Source organism: Pelobates fuscus, chromosome 3 (assembly GCF_036172605.1).
Source record: "Pelobates fuscus isolate aPelFus1 chromosome 3, aPelFus1.pri, whole genome shotgun sequence".
NCBI lineage: Eukaryota > Metazoa > Chordata > Amphibia > Anura > Pelobatidae > Pelobates > Pelobates fuscus.
Genome location: NC_086319.1, coordinates 124,581,550 through 124,602,005, shown reverse-complemented (window position 1 = coordinate 124,602,005; position 20,456 = coordinate 124,581,550). Strand labels below are relative to the sequence as shown.

Below are 20,456 nucleotides of genomic sequence, written 5' to 3'. Positions count from 1 at the left end.
AAAAATGCTTGTGCCTATAGGGGTAAGACAAGCTTCTGAAGCTGTGTCCTTAAGGGGTTAAAGACAGGCCTGTAAGAATAGCACATTTCTTGTGTTAGTGTCGCAAAATAAAGCATAAATTGAAGCTAATTTCCTTTAAAAGGTGCCTTGAACCTAATGACTTTTTTGTTAGTTGAAACCCAAATGACAAAATTTAGACCAAGAAGAATAATATCTGCTATATTGACCACATGGATATTTTTTGCATAAAAAAAATTCTGTATAATGTGAAATGCTAATAGTATTTGGTAATTAACTAACCTACGTTGCTTGTTAATTTTAACCCTTTAAGGACCTATCACACTCTTCTGATTCATGAAGACCATATTTTAACACAGAATGTCCATCAGAAGCTCTGCACAGCCCTGCTGTCATTAAATGTGTAGGACATTCAGTTTTGGAGTAGGATCATTAAACATCGTGTTGTTATGGTTGTCTAGATGGTCCTGGTCCTTAAGTGTTAAATATCAGATGTCTTGTTGCCATGGCCCTCTGTGCAAGACCACATGCACTATCTTTCCCAACAGTTTGAGTGCATTTGTCAGATCCTCAAAATGTTGTGTAATAAATTAAGGAGATGCAATTTTTCCAGTGTAGTTCATTCCATAGACGTATTCCTCCTATTTTCCACAACACTGACATAAAAAGCGAAAAATCTGAAAACGTACATTCATTTCAGCTGAAATAGTGCCTAGTGTTAGTTGAACCGCAGACCTCAGTATAGCTTTGAATTTGCAAATATGATATGTCCAAAACCTAGGACAGCCAAAATAAAAATTACAGTCCCGGCATGGAGACAAAACCACTCTCCCTTGGTTCTTACTTTGGCCGAGTACACCATCCTATAGTACAGGGCATACAGCGTGTTTTCTTCCCCATTGATGAAAGCTAATTGTTAGCTATCCTTTCTTTCAACACTTCTTGCCAATTCCCCTCGGCCTCCACTTCAAAGTGCATTTTCACTTTCTTGACTGTTAATTTCCTTTTGTTGCTTGCTGTCGTTTTTTACATTATGTACTATTGCTTATTATTTCCTTCTCTTTTCTAAGTGTCCTTTTTTAATTTGTTTAGATATCTGGAAGGCAATCATTTAACATCTGTGCCAAAAGAGCTTTCTTCATTCAAGCACCTAACGCTGATGTAAGTATGCTTTATTTGTATCACACTTAACTATATTAATGTTAATGCAAAATAAAACAAAGAAAAGGAATCTGAACATGTCTCTATAAAACTATCTGTGTGTATGAGAACACAGATAGTTTTATAGAAACGGAAAACGGAGGACTTTAATTTGCAATGTGTTTAATGGCTTTACATGCTTAGGTTTGCCACAGCAGAGCCAAATGTGACACTTAAAATGACACTCGAGGCAGTGTAACTGCATCAGTAAACGTTGTAATACTTTTAATCTTAGATTCCCTGGCACCTTGTTTCCCTGTGCTTCTTCGGCTAATGAGAAAAAGTCAGCTGTTCAACTCTCAGCCTATTACAGCCACTTATTTTTGGTAAACATTGATATGGCTAAGGAAGAGTGTAATCTCTGCTTTAGCCAAACCCTGGGGTGGGGAAGGTAGTTTGCTCAAAAAGTGTTTAAGAACGTTAGGCACTTTTCAATGAGTTGAAATGTTTTAGTGTCTAGAGGCCTGTGGGGACAACCAAATGTGCTAGTGAGAATAGGGCCATTTAGTTAAGTCTCTGGTTTCGAACAATCTGTTACTATGATTTTTTTGTGGCCAGACCTGTCCACTTTCAAAGTTGCCCCTTTTATATTTTTTCCATTTCTATGCCGTGGGATGCAGAGAGATCTCCCTAGTCTAGCCCCCTGACCCACCTATGTTCCTTGATAAATTCACATCATTACCCTAGGGCCTAGGCTATTGTTTTGACATTGACAGCAGAGGGAAACCACACTTATGCACCCAAAAGATGGGAAATACAAGCCTGCATGGACGGACAAATTGTAAATCCCCAGCTGGCAAAGCCTTGGAGCATTGTTCGACAGATGGGGATCTACCGTTTACCATCCTTGCGATGGGGGGGTTGGGGGGGTGAAATTCTTGCACCAGGGTCCTCTCTACGTTAGTTTCACCACTACATCACTGCCTTGGTAAATTATGTCTGTTCCTAAACAGATTATAAAGTGATCATTGAGTGTAATATTATTACCTATATAAATGGTAGTAAATAGTATGTCCTTTTGGAATAATCATCCTGTAATAAAGTAATTGTAAATATTTGTTATGTAATGATTATACATTAACATGTGTTTGTTTGGCTTTCTAGTGACTTGAGCAATAACAGCATCAGTGTGCTAGCCAACTATACTTTTAGCAACATGACCCAGCTATCTACACTGTAAGTATGAATCCGTTTGGACATTCTATGATATGCATATGTAGCTGAGATAGTCATGTGACTAGCATCAGTGCATGAATTAACATATTTGGAGTCCCTAAAATGAATGCATATACGCCCCACACCCTAAAAATATAATTTAATGGTCTTTGCTAGCAAAGAAGAGGTGGAATTTAGACAGAAATCAAAAAATACATTTGAGAGGCATTGGGTATGGACCTTGACTGCCTTAAAACAGCATCTCTCTCTCTCTCTCTCTGGAAACTGCATTGGCTAACATGTTGTAAATCATTAGCTGAAACCATAGCCTTCTAAACAAAAAATAGGTTGTTTAAGAGAATATATCTACCCGGATTTTTTTCCTAGTTAATTCACAAAAAACAGGAATTCAACCAAACTGAAAACCAAGCAATTTTTTCCCAAATTTAAAATTCACTGTGTGAATACATGAATGGAGTAGACACAATTTAAAATAGATTTTAAATAGATGCAAGAGAGATGGATTAAATAGAAGCAAGGGACATAATTTGCATCCTCACAATTTAAAAAAAAAAATGCTGTTCTGATTTTACAGTTATAACAAAGGATTTTTAAGTTTATACAATAACGGCTTTGTGTATTCTCCATGTTTTAAAGAGAAAATTGCTAAATGTTTCTTTCAGACCCTTCGCTGTAATCAGTAAGGTATCAGCATACCTCCCAACATTTTTACGGGTGAGAGAGTGGCCAGGGATGAGGTTGTTCTGGGAAAATGTAGGTGACTTACTAATAGCAACATTCAACTAAAATGTGATTTAGAACAAGAACATTGAATCTTATTTGCACAGATTCATTTCTAAACACATTAAATGGTAGTTCAAAGACACATGACTGGGAGTATTATTGCTATGAAGCTATAGTATAGATTCAGACATACCAAGAATTCTGAGATAATAGAATGGCCAGAGTGATTTGGGGCCAAAATTGTGACTGCCTCTCCAAAATAGGGACACTTGGGAGGTGTGTATCAGTAGATCAGTCAATGATGAGTACCATACAGTACAGAACTTCATGCGTATTGGGATCTCCACTGGGTTTTTTTTTTTTTTTTGTTAAACTCCATCCTCTGAGCAATCTCCACCTATTTCCAGAAGAACACTGTATGTCAAAGTATGCCTGGTTTTCTGTATGTTGAGCTCAGTTATCACCATTGCACTACTAAAAATAATAAAGCTATTTATTTATTATTTAATTTATTTCCCTATAACTTAATGAAGACGTGGAGATACACAGGAAGGTTTCCTTTCTAGGGGTGCCTGGGATGCAACTTTTTACTAAGAGTAGTGTGCCCAGATTCAGCTGTAGTATTTCTACACACCAACCTGAGTATTGCCATTTAGAGTTTGAAAAACCCTATGAGTAAGCTTACTTGGCTGTTATTATGATTTTTAAACACACATTTTCCTTTGATGAAATCATTGCTTGAAAAGTGGTGTACGTCTGTGAACTAAATTACCATCTAAATTATCTCAAAAAATAGTTTTCAAACTCTGCTACATTGAATTGCATTTTGCAGTTCAGTTCTGATCAAGTGAAATACAATCAACATTTTATCAACTAAACCTGAAGTGCATACATAAAACTATAGCATTAAGGAAGATACATACTAGTCTAATCCCCTGTCAATGAATTTTTAGCCCAATATTGTTGGGGAAAAATGTGTCCAGCCTGGTGCTAGGGTGAAATATTCTATGTACTGATTAAATGTTTAAAGTTTAATAGCACATTTTATCCGGGGAATATACTATTACAAATGCTGCAAATTTTTATTTCAGATTTTTAACCAGTTTGCTACTTTTCTGTGCAATGCTATTTGAAGTCCTTGTATAGCTACATGGTCTTCGTTTCATTCCTGTTAACATTTCCTGTGATGACTTAATGTGCCAATTAAAGAACAACTCTGTGGATAGCAGCGAGAGTGAACCAAAATAGTTTTTTAAATACTTCTGTCTCAAAACCATAGAGACAAATGGTGCCATTGGGGGGCACAATCAGTTTGTGGTATATATAATTATCTCATTATAATGTTTGTTTCATAAAATAAATTGAAAACCTATAATCTTGAAAACACATCCTGATAATTTTTCTAGGATATTGAGCTACAACCGTCTGAGGTGCATCCCGGTTCATGCGTTTAATGGCCTGAAGTCTCTTCGAGTGCTGTAAGTATCTTTTGTTCTGTTTGTATGGGTTCCAATTTATTGAGATATTTATATGACAGCCGGCACCCTAACGAGCAGATGGCCCATAGTTAGCTGCATGATCCAGCAATAGGATTACACAATTTACTGATCTGCTCTCGTAGTTAGTTCCAACATGAATTAGATCGAACAAAACAAATATCAGCAGGATTTAAATCTAAACACAGAAATAATTACTGTGTATATTCAGTTTCCATATTTAAATAGATCCTACGGGACCATATACAAGGTTAAAGTGTAGCTATCTCAAATGTAGGTAATACAAGCTTTCTAAATAATTATTTTTAAATAACGTTCTAATGAAATCCTGCTGGAATGTTTATTGATGTGTAGGTGCATTAAATTGTAACGGTACATAATTTGCATTGGGAATTAGAGAACTGGGCACCACTGTTTGCCTGTGAGGTTCCATGTGATTTGTCTGTTGTGATATATGAATGCTTTTTTCAAAATCTCAGCAGTCTGACTGACAATTTACATGTGAAGACTGATGACCACCGTACAAACCCTTTTAACATGACTGTTGAGCAGAGCAGGCCATCTTTGTGACCTAAACATTAGCTTATCTTTAATGATGACTAAATGAACAGCAAAAATAAGTTGCAGAGGACATGTTTATTAATTAAACTGAGAGTTGTGGGGAACGGACAATGGAATAGCATTATTAGAACAAAAAAAAAAACGAGTTCGAAAATAGATGATTTTTTTTTCCAGTTTGGTAGTTATGGTTAAAAACTGTGAATTCTCTGTGTAAAATATTCTATTTTTGGAAATGCGTCTCACATGCATTTCGCATTGAGGCATGGTTGATCTTGAGTGACATGAACAGATGACAATACGTGTGGCAATCTCTTTTCTTTCTCTGAGTGTCCATGGAACATGGGATGCCTTAATAGAGTTATTAGAATTACAAGAATATGGTATCAAAACAACTGACTTTGTAATGCTTGTACACACACTTTGATGGTGTGTACATAGAAGGTATTATATGTGGAAGGGAGAGACAATGAGACACAGACACTGAGGCATAGAACATCAAAGGCAGAGTGTCTCCACACTCTGAATGTCCAACGTATACCATCAGCTGTTGGCCAATTTACCATCAATGCTGTTTTAAGAACTGACTTTGTATTTACAAAGCAATAATAATAAATCTGTTTATAGAAGAAAACACAGGAAAATGTGATCACATTATATTTTTATATGACTCAGAAGAACCTATGTATATGTGTATATGATACAAGGCGAGCCTATTTCACCAGAAAAGAAAAATATACATACGTTCATATGAATACGTATCAAGTAAAAATATCAAATCCTATGCTACTCACAAGGCCCTAAAACCTACTGTCCAGTTGCCATTAGAAGTCTGGAGAGTACATGACATACTCACCACAAGTTTCTACCCACCAAGGCAACAAGTGGGAATTTTGATCAGAACTCCTGGCTCGTGATATTGTGAACGTTTTGAAGCCTGAAAAACACAGAGTTTGCCAAATAGACAGAAGACCATATGCATTCTATATCACATATTTCTACGCTGGCCAGGGTCTTGAATTTTGGACTTTGTCATTCTGTCTCATGTTTGTTTCTTATGGTTGGAGCCCCATATCTGGGAATACCAGGGAATTATCCCCAATGAGAGCAACATAAACATATCTATAAAGAATACATGCCAGACTGACACAAGCTTTTTCCAAGCAGGCCAACCAACTTTTTAGGTTGACCTGACAAATGTAATCTCCTCATTTGGGTCCATCTACACACTTGTCCTGTTTTAATAACCCCCATTGTTGTTCTTACATAGACACACCCCCTTATGAACATGGCATCTAATAGTTGATTAAAAAATGTACATTTAAATCACTTTTTGTTTTGCAGAAACTCCTTTAGCATAATGTATCTGTTAATGAATGAGCAAGATAAATTTGACCATTGATCATTTTTTTTTTTTACATTTTCAGTTCCAATTTAGCTTGGTTACGAATCTTTATCAAACTTCATCAAATTCTTCACTTAGCACAATGCACTCTGGATCTGGAGTATGAATTAATCTGTAAATAATTATACACTCATTAATGCTATTATCTAGATCGCCATCATCCCCATATTTTCCTTGGTCCCCATTTAAAGCGGAGATTTTGTAACATCAATGCCGACTGAAACTTGAGATGTGTTTTCTCATGAATAAAATTGTTCCTAAACTTTAATTTATTGCTGCGTACATTTTTCTGCCTGAAATAAAAATAACTCAAGGTATCGTAGGTCACATTTAAATGTAGACAGAGAAGTCAGAGGCAAATAGGAAATCCGTGACCCCAGTGCACATGATATTTATGGCACATTAATGCTGTCTCTTGAGTTTGAGCAGACATGCTTTATCTAATCTACGATGCTGCCCCAAGCCTTGAATGCAGAGAACCCCAGACCTCGTCTGTCTGTGTTTTGGAACATTAGTGAAACCAAGCCCTTCTATAAAACTGAAACACACCAGAATGATTTGATTTATACTGATCCAGGAGAATGTGGTGTCAGCTACAAGTCCCGTCACACGTCATTTATACTGTTATTAAAAATCAATTCTCAAGAGAGGAGAAAATTGCTTCAGAGTGACAGTATGCAATCTGTTGTTGTCACTTGTTCATTATCTGTGTTCTCAAGGGAGTCAGGAAATGAGAGCATCAGCAAAACAATTTCAGCGTTTTGGGTATAGAATACACATATGTGTAAAGCAATCTGCAAAAGTAAAGGAACAATTTGGTTTTAGGCAACACTGCCACCTGCTCAATTAATATCATCACAGGTGGTCTTCCAAAACAAACACTCGAATAGGCCGTGGCAGAACTTTATTTTTTTTTTTTTTTTTTATGGTAATGACCATAATAATATATATTCTATGTATACCTCTACATACACCTGCTTGTTTTCAATAAAGTCTCTTTTGTGGTGCATTAAGCAAAGTCATTACTGTTGACAAGGTGATTTTCTTTTTAGGAGTTTACCCATTAGACTAATAAATGCAAATAATTGATAAAGTGATCAATAGACGAGCTGGAGATACTTTAAAATTCAATTGTCATGGCTTAAAATTACCTTGTAAGCTCGGCATAAATCATGGGTTCAGTGAGTAACCCAGTATATTTTGGTAACTGTACAATGCATTGTGCTCTTTGCTTCTATCTATGGAAAATACAACACTGGGTTGTATAGAACCTCTGTCTACACCTAGTACAGACTGTATTACAAACCCCATTCTCTCTGTCCCTAAGTTAAAGGATCACTATAGGGTCCGGAACACAAACATGTATTCCTGACCCTATAGCGTTGTTAACACCACCATCTAGCCCCCCTGAGCCCCTCATGCCTCCATAAATACAGCAAAATCTTACTGTATTCAAGCCAGAAGCTGTAGATCTGCATGCTGTTTGCCTAAAAAAAAAAAAAAAAAAGCAGTCTGCTGACATCATCAGAAGTGGTGGCCTGATCCAATCACAATGCTTTCCCATAGGATTGGCTGAGACTGACAAAGAGGCAGATCAGGGGCAGAGCCAGCCCGATTCAAACACAACCCTTACCAATCAGCATCTCCTCATAGAGATGAATTGAATCAATGAATCTCTATGAGGAAAGTTCAGTGTCTGCATGCAGAGGGAGGAGACACTGAATGTTTGGATGCATTTTAGGCAGCCATGACCCAGGAAGGATCTCTAACAGCCATCTAAGGAGTGGCCAGTGAAGTTATCACAAGGCTGTATTGTAAACACTGCATTTTCTCTGAAAATACAGTGTTTACAGCAAAAAGCCTGAAGGTAATTCTACTCACCAGAACAAATTCAATAAGCTGTAGTTGTTCTGGTGACTATAGTGTCCCTTTAAATCTACTACAGGCAGTGCGGTGAACTATCAATATATCATAATGATTGTTTGCTTGTCTCATTTCATAAATCACACTGCTAAGAGATGAGGTTGAAGAAGGACACAGGACACATTGCTAATTTATATACAGTATTCATTGTATGTTAATTAAGATTCACCATGTATACCTGGACTCATATCACTTTTACTAAGTACGGTCTTGTAGTATTCATATAGGTAGAAGTTTTTAAAGGGACAGTTCAAGCAACATAACATCCTTAATTCATTGTAAAGATTATGGAGCTTTGGATTGCTTCTTCATTTTATGACAAATCATTTTTGAGTTGCTTGTAAAAAGCAAGGCTCTTCTAGCCTCTAGAGCCCACTCCATTTGCTTCAACCCAGATAGTATGGTATAGTATAGTTTTTCACCTCCATATTTTCTGTAGAAAGTCACCCAAGCTCGGACAGCATTGATGGGCTATAAGCACTTGGAAAACCCATCAGCCTTGATATCACTGTCTGGGGCACTGCAGGTGGACTGGCATATTACTGTATAGGGCACAGCAGGTGGACTGGCATATCACTGTCTGGAGCACAGCAGGTGGACTGGCATATTACTGTCTGGGGCACAGCAGGTGGACTGGCATATCACTGTCTGGAGCACAGCAGGTGGACTGGGATATTACTGTCTGGGGCACAGCAGGTGGACTGGGATATTACTGTCTGGGGCACAGCAGGTGGACTGGCATATTACTGTCTGGGGCACAGCAGGTCGACTGGCATATTACTGTCTGGGGCACAGCAGGTGGACTGGCATATTACTGTATGGGGCACAGCAGGTGGACTGGTATATTACTGTATGGGGCACAGCAGGTTGACTGGCATATTACTGTCTGGGGCACAGCAGGTGGACTGGCATATTACTGTCTGGGGCACAGCAGGTGGACTGGCATATTACTGTCTGGGGCACAGCAGGTCGACTGGCATATTACTGTCTGGGGCACAGCAGGTGGACTGGCATATTACTGTCTGGGGCACAGCAGGTGGACTGGCATATTACTGTATGGGGCACAGCAGGTCGACTGGCATATTACTGTCTGGGGCACAGCAGGTGGACTGGCATATTACTGTATGGGGCACAGAAGGTCGACTGGCATATTACTGTCTGGGGCACAGCAGGTCGACTGGCATATTACTGTATGGGGCACAGCATGTGGACTGGGATATTACTGTCTGGGGCACAGCAGGTCGACTGGCATATTACTGTATGGGGCACAGCATGTGGACTGGGATATTACTGTCTGGGGCACAGCATGTGGACTGGGATATTACTGTCTGGGGCACAGCATGTGGACTGGGATATTACTGTCTGGGGCACAGCAGGTGGACTGGGCATTCAGTGCTGTGAGAACACAGTGTTTTTGTCAACCTGCTTGAAAACAAAAACAGGGAAACTGCATCCAAAGACTTTTTGAAACGTAACCACTACAATGAGTTCTCATGTTATAATCCCCTCAATCATAGAATAATCCTGCATGCTATACATGCTGCATGCTGAATTGAAGCACTTTTCCAGCGGTGCCCATCAGCATGAAGAAATACGGGTTCAAGAAAATAGCATGACTGTAGCAACTCTATCTTGAATATAACTAAATATTCATATACATATTTATAAAAGGAGGATTTGTAACTTACTAAGATATACCAACTTTGATTTTGATGGCAGATAACCGTAAAATTGACCCATCTAGGCTGTCCATTCTCCACGCAAAATGCTTATCAAGACCAAATGTCTTGAACTATTCCATTTTTATTCATACCTCCTATGCCAGAAGCCTTTTCTGGGTATCCACAACCAATTTTGTATTGAAGTATTTCCTGTCAGTAAAATGTTCCCTCTTTAAAATGTCAATTGCTGTCGTTTTGATCTAGCTATGACTGCCCTTTTTGTCTTCCTTTACCCTCTTGTACTTTGTTAGAAGCCTTCATTTATCAGTATGTTTGTTAGATGACTCATATATTTTTGTTGCTGTTTTGTTTTCTAACCTTAGCACTCTTCATGGTAATGACATCTCGACTGTTCCGGAGGGTTCATTTGCTGACTTGACCTCACTATCACATCTGTAAGTATAGTATCCTGATTATTAAAATATGAAATCCACATGCAGTTTAGTTCTCCTCTTCGATGAGAGGGTTTTTTATATTCTTGCTAATAATCCAATCACCAGTTTAGACATACATTTGATATCTGTTTTGGTGTATATCCAGATTTTGTCTATATTTTGTATCCTGCTCTGTATCCATTAAAGGGATACTGTAGGCACCCAGACCACTTCAGTTTTTTGAAGTTGTCTGGGTGCTGTGTCCCTTTTCCACCTAGTGCTGCGATGTAAAACATTGCAGTTTCAGAGACCTGCCATGTTTACCATTGAATGGTACATTGAAAATCACCTGTAGCCTATTAATATTTTTGTTTTTCTATGAGATGTTCTGTATTGTTTTTTTGTAACAAATATTGCAAATACATTGTATGTATTTCTCCTCTTCTCTGTATGCTTTCTTTATGCTGATTGCCTTGTGCAAAGGACAGAGCTTATACTATTGAGTTGCAGCCAGCTTAGATGGAAGCTATTTAACATATTGTAGTTTCTTGTAACGACACTGCCTGAGGCCACTCAGGGTTAAAGAATAATCCACATTATGGAGTACCTTCACTCAAAATTCTGAATAGTATAACACATACCATTCTTCACCAGGGGACACCTGCAACAAAGTAATGGGAGTTGCAGTACACAATATTTACCAATGTTCAAGAGGGTTATGGGATAAACCATCATTGTGGTCACTCTATGAATAAGCACCTTTATGAGTGGCACTGTAATGATGCTACATTTATGAGTGCAGTCGCATCACAGTGTCATTTTGTACTGGCCATTTCAACTGTGCCATTTTTATAGTGAATCATACTGCTTAGGAGCAAGAAGGGATACAAATTGCTGAGTTGTATTTATTATTTCAGCCTGTGTGGTTTTTCTAGTCCTCCTGTGCTGTGCGGTTAATTTTTTTTCCAGAGCAGGTTCCAGCAATGCTATTTTCCCTTATGCTAGACATTAATGGCCAAGTATTTTTCGCACATCAGCCCTGCACCAATTTATTGTTAGTCAGTGAGCTCTGGATGTACATTGAACTCTTGACCTTTATGTCAAATTCTGTTAACACAGCACAGGTCCTTGGTGTAATCAAAAAATGATACGCACAATTCACGTACAGCTAAAGTTTGACCAAAAGTTAATTTACCCTTATATAGCACCAACATAGGAAAACAAGACAAACATTTAGTTGTAACAACGCACACATGATATGGGAACAATAGGTGAAAAGGGCCTTTAATAAATTAAATTCAAAGTACTAATTAGGTTTGTGTTTTTTGTTTTTTTTTTTACATTGAGGGCGATATTGACATCATATACAGAAGGCCATATTAGACCAATATTACCTTTAGTTGACTTCTAGATTATCAATCGTACCGTCAAGGATCAAAATAATTCCTCAAAGAAGTAGAATTAAATAAATGATGCAGGTGTCTATTTACAGCAGATTGTAATTTCAGAACCAACTTTCAAGATTTACAGGGTAAAAAATTTAATCTGTTGGGAAATCAATACATATGAATTGTTGCTGCAGTTTTTCTGGATGTATTCATTTTCCCAAGACTGTGCCAAATGTGAATTTGTTAGATGCAATTTTTAACTTACTTTTAAAACCTAAAACCATGGTTGATGTATAATCGAAACACATTAGTATGCATTGATACAGATATAGCTGAGATTATTGTGCTAATTTTAAAAGTTCATGTAATCGGACTACTCATTTTCCTAGGGCCCTACATAGCTAACTAAGGCTTCACAAAAATAACAGGGTCTACAGACAACTTTAAATGGTATCTGTTATGACAAATACAACTTGATCATAAATGATAGAGAATAAAATTGCATCTCTCCATTGTGCTAGCAGAATTCCTAGCAAATATCTAGATTTCTCTAAAATTAGAGGTTAAAAAACTTTTACGCACCATGCACCTCAGCACTTGATGATCCTGCTCTGTGACTTTACAGGGTCTTCTACATCGTGGCTGAGTTGCTGATGCTGATGTTCCTAAAGGCCTCCACTTTCCAATGATACCACTTACAGTTGCAAGGATGAAATTTCACAAACAGATTTCTTGCAAAGGTGGCACAGTACCACGCTTGAATTCATTGAGCACTTCCATATGAGCCATTTTTTTTACAAATTTTTGTAAATGCTGACCGAATGGCTGGGTGTCTGATTTTATATACCTGTGGCACTTAATCTGATTAAAACACCTGAATTCAATAATTAAGAGGTGTGTCACAGTAACTTTGGCCATATAGTGTATAGTACAGGGGTAGGCATCCTTCGATGATGTTTTGGACTACATTACACATAATGCTCCTGCAGCCACAATGCTTGCAAAGCATCAAGGGAGATGTAGTGCACAACATCTGGGGTGCTGAATGTTGCCTATCCCTGGTATAGTATGTTTACATAATCGCTATATTTAAAGGGACACTGTAGTCACCAGAACCACTGCAGCGGGGTCTGGGCGGGGTTCGATGAGGAGGGCTTGCAAAGGCAGCAGACAAGAGATCTGCAGTTTTTGCAAGCTGTGTTTAGATTCCAATAAAAAAAAATGCATAATTAAATGCATGCATGCTTTAATTTAGGGTATAAATATTAAACAGGAATTGTTATTTATTTTGTATTTGGTCCCTTTAATGTAGTGGTTCTGGTGCCTTTAGCATGTCCCTGCAGCCTTAGCACTGTAAACACTGCCTTTTCATTGCTGGCTAGTTACTCCTCTAGTGGCAGTCACTCAGATGGTACTGCACTGACGTTCAGCGTCTCCACGTTCTGTATGGAGGCGCTAAACGTTCCCCATAGAGATGCATTGATTCACATTATGCTGTGCATGCACAATAGCCTCCCAGCGTTTTCCTATGGAAATTGGCTGAGATTGTCAAATTTGATGATCTCAGCCACGGAGGCAGAGCCAGCCCCAGCAAGACTGGCGTGGCGTGGGAAAAAAAGGTGAGTACACTAACCCTTTCACTGCATGAATGGGGAGGCAGGAACCTTAAAAGCCACACCAGCACTATAGTGTCAGGAATACATGTTTGTATTCTTGACAACTATAGTGTTTATTTAACAATATGTGTTTGTGAGTTCTGAGAAATAAAATGAATACCTTTATTCTATAACTTAGTGCATATGGTCTGTAATATATATTCTTATTAAACAATAATTTAGCCTCCATGTTACATATTTAAATTTTTCTTCTACTCACTTCTATTTGCTTTTATTGGCATCAGAATATTAGTTTTTCCAATTGGATGCTTTAAAAACATTCCATAATACATACATTAATATTCTGTTTTCTTGTGTGTTATTTGCAGTGCCCTTGGAACCAACCCATTGTATTGTGACTGCAATGTACGCTGGTTATCGGAATGGGTAAAAGCAGGATACAAAGAACCTGGCATTGCGCGGTGTAGTGGACCAGATGATATGACTGATAGGCTGCTCTTAACCACTCCAACTCAGCTATTTCAGTGCAAAGGTAAAGAGTGACAGGGATATGTCAATGACCGCAATACAGCAGATCTTCTCAAAGTTGGTTATCTTAAACACTGATGACTTTCAGGATCCTGACAACGTCACAGAAATTGATTAGTCTTCATTCTTTTTAGACATACCTGTCTATTCTAGTAAAAAAAAAGTAATCTGCACGTATATGGACACATCAAAATGCTTTTGGGAGTTATTTAAGAAACTGTTGACTATTCTTGGTATAATGTTTATGTTTAACAGTCAGTGTTATATTTATGTTTCATTTTACAATTTGACTGATGACTTTTTTAGTGCAGATGTGTGATAATTGTCACTCAAGGTAAATAAAAATTATTATAATTTTGTGACTGTGTGAAATCATTGGTAATTGTTTTGCAAAAATAGTAGCTATGCTCTTTTTTATTTTTGGTGAAGGTGAAGATTAGTGTAGTGGAGATTCACATAATATGTAACATTATCTGGATAAATAAGAATTGGCAGCAAATGTCAGATGATCAGTACTGGTGTATTTAGGAATGGGTTAATAAAATAATAGTTAATTGTAATTTAATTACAAAAATATTTTTTAAGAAACTGTAACTGTCTGTCCCTTATTGTTTACCTCTTATATTACGAATATTAAACCCTGTGTGGTCCACACTCTTGTGCTATGTCCTTGATAGTCCTACATATATCCCAAGCACGCTCTTATAAGTAATTAACCTCTACCACTTGTCCTAGACATTTTTTTTCTTGTAATCATCACCCTTTCAATGTCCAGTATTGCTTTAATTATTAGGGTTCAAAATCAATTAACTAACATAGCTTGTATCTCTCTTATATTTATCATCACTTCACCTTTGGTTAACGTACTGGAAAATTAAGACTTTGACTGCAAGGTGAACTTTCAATTTTCACTTGTAACAATTTTATAATTACATCCTGAAGTGTCTGGAGAGGCAATTAAGTCCAGCAATTTTTTGTTGAATGTGTCATGTAAATTCTTTGTTGCTGTTGAAGATTATTTTGCTTTTGAGAGCTTCAAAACCCCAAAAAGCACAACTTAGAGTATGTATATACGAGTAAACATTTTGTAATCTGCATATTTTAATGAAAATAAAGTAATAATTTTTTCCAGCTAGCAAATATATTTTTTTCTCATTTTTTTTTTTTTTTTTTATTGTCTTTATGATCCGAAGCTCAGAATGAGCTGGTGTAGATGAAAATAGTCCAAGGGACCCTGGCACATAAGTGCAGGAGACATTTCTACCTCCATTTCATGAAATTAAACTGAAATCATTTTTTTACACAAAAGTAATCGAAATGTTTGCCCAGGAATAAATTGCAATTACTTCATTCATATTTTATGGTATCAGGCTTTCGAGCCAAAGCAGGAAATTAAAACCTTGTCTGTATACAGTGCATCTCCCTGGAGTTCACACTTAAGAAGCTATTTTAACAGAAGCCCTATGCCGTCTCACCATTGGTTATTCAATGGAAGTAGCCTGTTCCACGGAACATTGGGCCACTACTCACTGATATTTTAATTAAACAAATAATAAAATCCATATAAATCACGTAGCACATATACTAAACCTATATCATTTTTATAGCTCCCATTATTGTAGGCATGCCGGCATCAGTATTAACCTGCAGGAATTTACTATATAAGAAGTTTTAAATAAAAGAGGAAAAGCTAATTTCTTTATTATGTTTTTATTTTACAGTACAATGACATTTTTCCCTTGAAAAGCTAAGTGTTCCTCCTCATTTTAATACTATTTTAAAATACACTAAAACCCCTGAGTGTTGTAGCACATTTTGCAAATTTAATATATAATATAGTGAGGTGGGAATACCATTTGTTTCAAGTCAATATAAAAAGGAAATGGAGGTCCCAGAATGACTGACTCAACCAGCAGAAATAGATTGAAAATGTGGTCACTGGTTTGGAAGATGCAAATATTATGAAGTTCTCAACCTTCTTCATACAATAATATTTGAGAGAAAAATGCAAAGATCACATTACAGCATTTAGTGGACTTTTCATGTATGACAAAGTTAGCAACACCTTCTCCAATTCATTGCAAGTGGAATTGCATGACTTTATCACACACACTTGCATCATTAACTTTTTGGCAACCTTGTCAACACTTGGTATGGTCACCAACTATTCAGTTGGGTCTGGTGACATGCTGAAGCAATGTTGGGTTGCAAGATTTTTTGGACTAAGGGTGCAGGTTAGGAATTTAGGACCAGTGGACTGGGATATCTCCAACCCAATAGCCATGGGCAATGGAGTGTTTTTTGTTTTTTTTTACAAGAGGGCTGGGGGCCTTAATCCCCAACAACATGTCCTAGGTAAGCTTTATTTCTTTGTGTATTTGGAGAAGCATGGTTTGCTGACCTGCTGCAAGGATAAAAGACAGTTCGATCATGCTAAGTGAGGGATCAGAGTTTGCTACACTTGTTTCAGAGGTTGTTGAGGTATGCAGCAGATTACAAGCCCAGTTTTTTAAGTGGATGTTACAAGCCCAGTTTTTAAGTGGTCATGGTGGCTGGAGTCTGATGTACATAATTTTGCTTTGCAACACTGCACATACTGAGATGAACAACTTTGCTGCTGAAGGCATAACTCCCCCTCTGGCAGCATCATTATACAGTCCAGACCAAAGTTCTGCGCTTACTAATTTCAATTCTGTGCAAAATTGGCATCTGACGCCTGGACATCTGAGGCTTGTTCTCCTCTTACTCCCCTCAGTCCGTCCTCGTGATCTCCTTTACTCTCTGGCGAGGTGGAGTGACTCAGAGGATTGAGTTTAGGGGAGAACTGCTACTTGACCAATGGAATGTAAGTTTTAGTATCGTTGGTTGTTTTTTTGTTTTTGTTTTTATTTTTGGGAAATTTGTTTTAGAAAGGGTTATTCTGACCAAAACAATTGTGTTATCAAAACACTGGTTTTTGGTTGCAGTAACCCTTTAACTCAGACTCAGAAAAGGTTTTACATTTTATGTTTTCTTGCCCTCACTATTTTTTTTCTCTATAGGATTCTATGGGTGACAATGTCAGTTCTTGATGGGCATTTTAGCAGATTATATAGTAGTACTAAAAAGATGATATTTTTCTGTCTCAGTGACCGCACTGAATTCTCCTGCTTGAATGTATAATCACCCATATCATGCTATCTGACCTCACACTGGAATATAGATATTAATCATCTGAGCAATGCAGTTACCCTTTTAGAAATCTGTTGAACAACTTGACATTGTAATATCCTTTATCCAGCAAAAGATGAAGAAACTATGGACTACAATCAAAATGTTTCTTCTTTACAATCAGCAGCAATATTAACTTGTATTTCTGACACTATAGCTATAAAAACATAGTTTAGGTGTCAGGCCACCATGTTAGAAAACTAATACGTGATTATACTCACCTTTTATCAGTGCCGCGCAAGGCTTTTCACTGCTGGATCCGCCCCATTCCACCTTCTTGGCTGAGATCATCAAAGTTGACTATCTCAGTCACATTAATAATTTACCATTGGCAAAATGCCGCGCTGTGTCAATGGCATCTTCTCACAGAGATGCATTCAATCAATGCACCTCTATGAGGAGCGACCGGCATCTCCATGCAGAGCAACATCAGTACCCAGTATGCACCTCTAGTGGACGTCTGAGTGACTGCCACTAAAGGTGTTCCTAAGTAGTAATGGAAGAGGTCTTCCACTGCATTCATTAGCTCCACAGAGCTATTGGAAATGGCAGGCACACTCACTGTGCTCGCAGGGACCTGACTTCTCTCCTGCTAAGGAGAGTATTACAACTCACTGAGAAACCTAGAAAAACCACAATCGCATGCAGCTCCAGCACAAAGTCTTCTCAATGAGACTGATAATAGTGATAAAAAAGCACTCTTAACAACACCCGCATCCTTAAAAGTTGCCACAACAATAGCAATTTATAAACGGGAAGCCTTAGGTTACCCAACCAAATTAGATTACAAACCCACAAAACATGGTTTAGCTGAAAAGCCCATAAAATCACAGTACTATTTCTACAAGTCTTTTTGGTCACATTGTTCTTATACCAGACAGTGTGTTAAACCATACCAAAATGATTTTACAGACTATGGTGGTGGTAGACAGCCACTAGAGGAGGAGTTAACCCTAGCAGGTAATTATTGCAATTTATAAAAACTGCAATAATTACCACTCGAGGGTTAAGGGTGTTGGGAGTTTGCACACAGACCACTTCAATGAGCTGAAGCGGTCTGGGTGCCGACAGTGTCTCCTTATGTTACATCTATAATATATGAAAATGTAAGTGGGAACTCCAACCAGATTACCCTATAATGAATAAAAAAAAGGGATAGTTGAGGCCATATTTCAGTGGAGGCTTTGCAGAGTGAATGTTTTGGTCACTAGAACACACATTAGACAGTTGCATAGTTTGCCTGCTGACAAATCAGGCATTGTGTAAGTGCACAGAGCTGAGGCTGGATAATTTGATGAATAGAATCAGCACCAGTATCCCGTGGTTAGTCATTGAGGTGCCAACTTTAGTATTTATATTACTTTTTGTTCTAGTGTATATTACTTTTTGTTCCTGTTCCAATGAAATATTTTATGCTTTTCACAGTACTCTCGCTGTCTTAATGTAAACAAATTACACAGGTAGAATAATTACAGATTAATTCCATGGGATATTAATGTTTAATAAGGATTAAAACACAAACCACTAAACAATGTGAGGAGATTTGTCATTCTGCATTTGTTATCTTATTAAATATACATTTTCACATCAATACCTCCTGGAATTAATTTAAATTGAAAAAAATAAACCAACTTAATTATGAATGGCATAGCAGACAGAATTAAAAATACATGGTGCTAAACAGTGACACAAAGCAACACGTTTATGTCTTCGAAAAAATGTAGATTCATTAAGTAAACACATACCGTATATGTTTTTAAAATTAAAGAAAGATTGAACTTATCACCTGCATTGTAGACCCAGTCTTCATCTAGCTCTATATATACATATCTCATGCCAGGTACCTTTGCAGAAATTGTACGGATCAAATAAAAATAAACCTTTTCAAAATACCATTCAAACCATTTATTTATTTATATTTTGCAATATTCATGCATATGGTAAAATTCCATGCAAAATTGAACTATTTTCCTATTCCTATGATGTCTGAATCCGGTGTGTCAAGGCGACAACCAAGCTTTTCCAATCTGGCAGAGGCCCAGTCCAGGTAGATATTTCTAGATTCCCAGCTGAATCACGTAGTGTTAAAGGGCACCGGCACTTAACCATGCCCTTGATTATAGAGTGCCCTTTAATTCTCTGATGGCAATCCTGAGTGTGAGGGTCACATATTGGACCTTACTCTGGCTGCACAGCCACTGGTTCCACAACTGCAATGCATGCCTCTCACTTGCCCTATCTCCTTCTTTATAAATCATATTATTCCTTTTTTCATGTTGTAGCTCCCCCTCATATAATTCTTACACATACTGCCTATTTTGCAGTAGCTTTTCACTCCTCTAGCTATGTTTCTGTTTTCTCCCCCTACTTTTTCTCATTTGTTTCTGCATTCTCTTTAAAAGGTTTGTCACTATTTCTTTAATGCACCATGTTTTATTGCCTCCCACTCCTTGTCCTTGTTTTCTCTCCATGCATTTTATTCTTTACCATTTCCATCCTCTTTTTCATTATTATCTAACCTCTCCTCTTTACTTAACCCCTATTTTTACTCACCTGTGTTTTATAATCCCTCTTTTTATGTGCATACGTGTTCTCTTACCCTTTACAGTCTAGGTAGATGAACACATGCTCTCTGTCCCTAGCACATATATTCAGTCGCAAACATGTGTTCCTAACACATACATGCAGACAAAGACCTTCACTGTATCTGACCCTAACATTTGCCTGCAGACTCAGACATTGACATAAAGCCATGCTTTACTTGCCATGTTTGATAATCACAGCATGCTCTGGTATGTCCCATGCTGGCTTGACTCCTCTCATAACAGAAGCTGAGAATAATTAATTGTTAAATTGTACTAGTGTGTAGTATAGTCCCCTAATAGATTGTATTTGTGGAAATGTTACCTTACAAGAGCAAGGAGGGATTAAAAGGGTCACAGAACCAATATGAGCTTGATGTGATCCAGGGCTTAACCCCTTAAGGACACATGACATGTGTGACATGTCATGATTCCCTTTAATTCCAGATGTCCTCAAGCCATCCAAGGTATGTTCATCTAGGATGGCTTTAAGAATTCCAAATTTGGATCTGTATGTCAATTGATTTTCAACATGGTC

General features: G+C 37.6%; 1 protein-coding gene across 2 annotated transcripts in view; it reads left to right on the top strand.

Moving 5' to 3' along the window:
* The window catches only part of SLIT3 (slit guidance ligand 3), a 658,792-nt gene that overhangs the window by 572,882 nt on the left and 65,454 nt on the right, over nt 1-20,456 (top strand). For both annotated transcript variants that reach the window (XM_063447449.1, XM_063447448.1), the window contains 5 exons: nt 1,111-1,179; nt 2,323-2,394; nt 4,524-4,595; nt 10,544-10,615; nt 13,967-14,130. In XM_063447449.1, the coding sequence (XP_063303519.1) occupies nt 1,111-1,179; nt 2,323-2,394; nt 4,524-4,595; nt 10,544-10,615; nt 13,967-14,130 (449 nt within the window). The remainder of the gene's footprint in view (nt 1-1,110; nt 1,180-2,322; nt 2,395-4,523; nt 4,596-10,543; nt 10,616-13,966; nt 14,131-20,456) is intronic.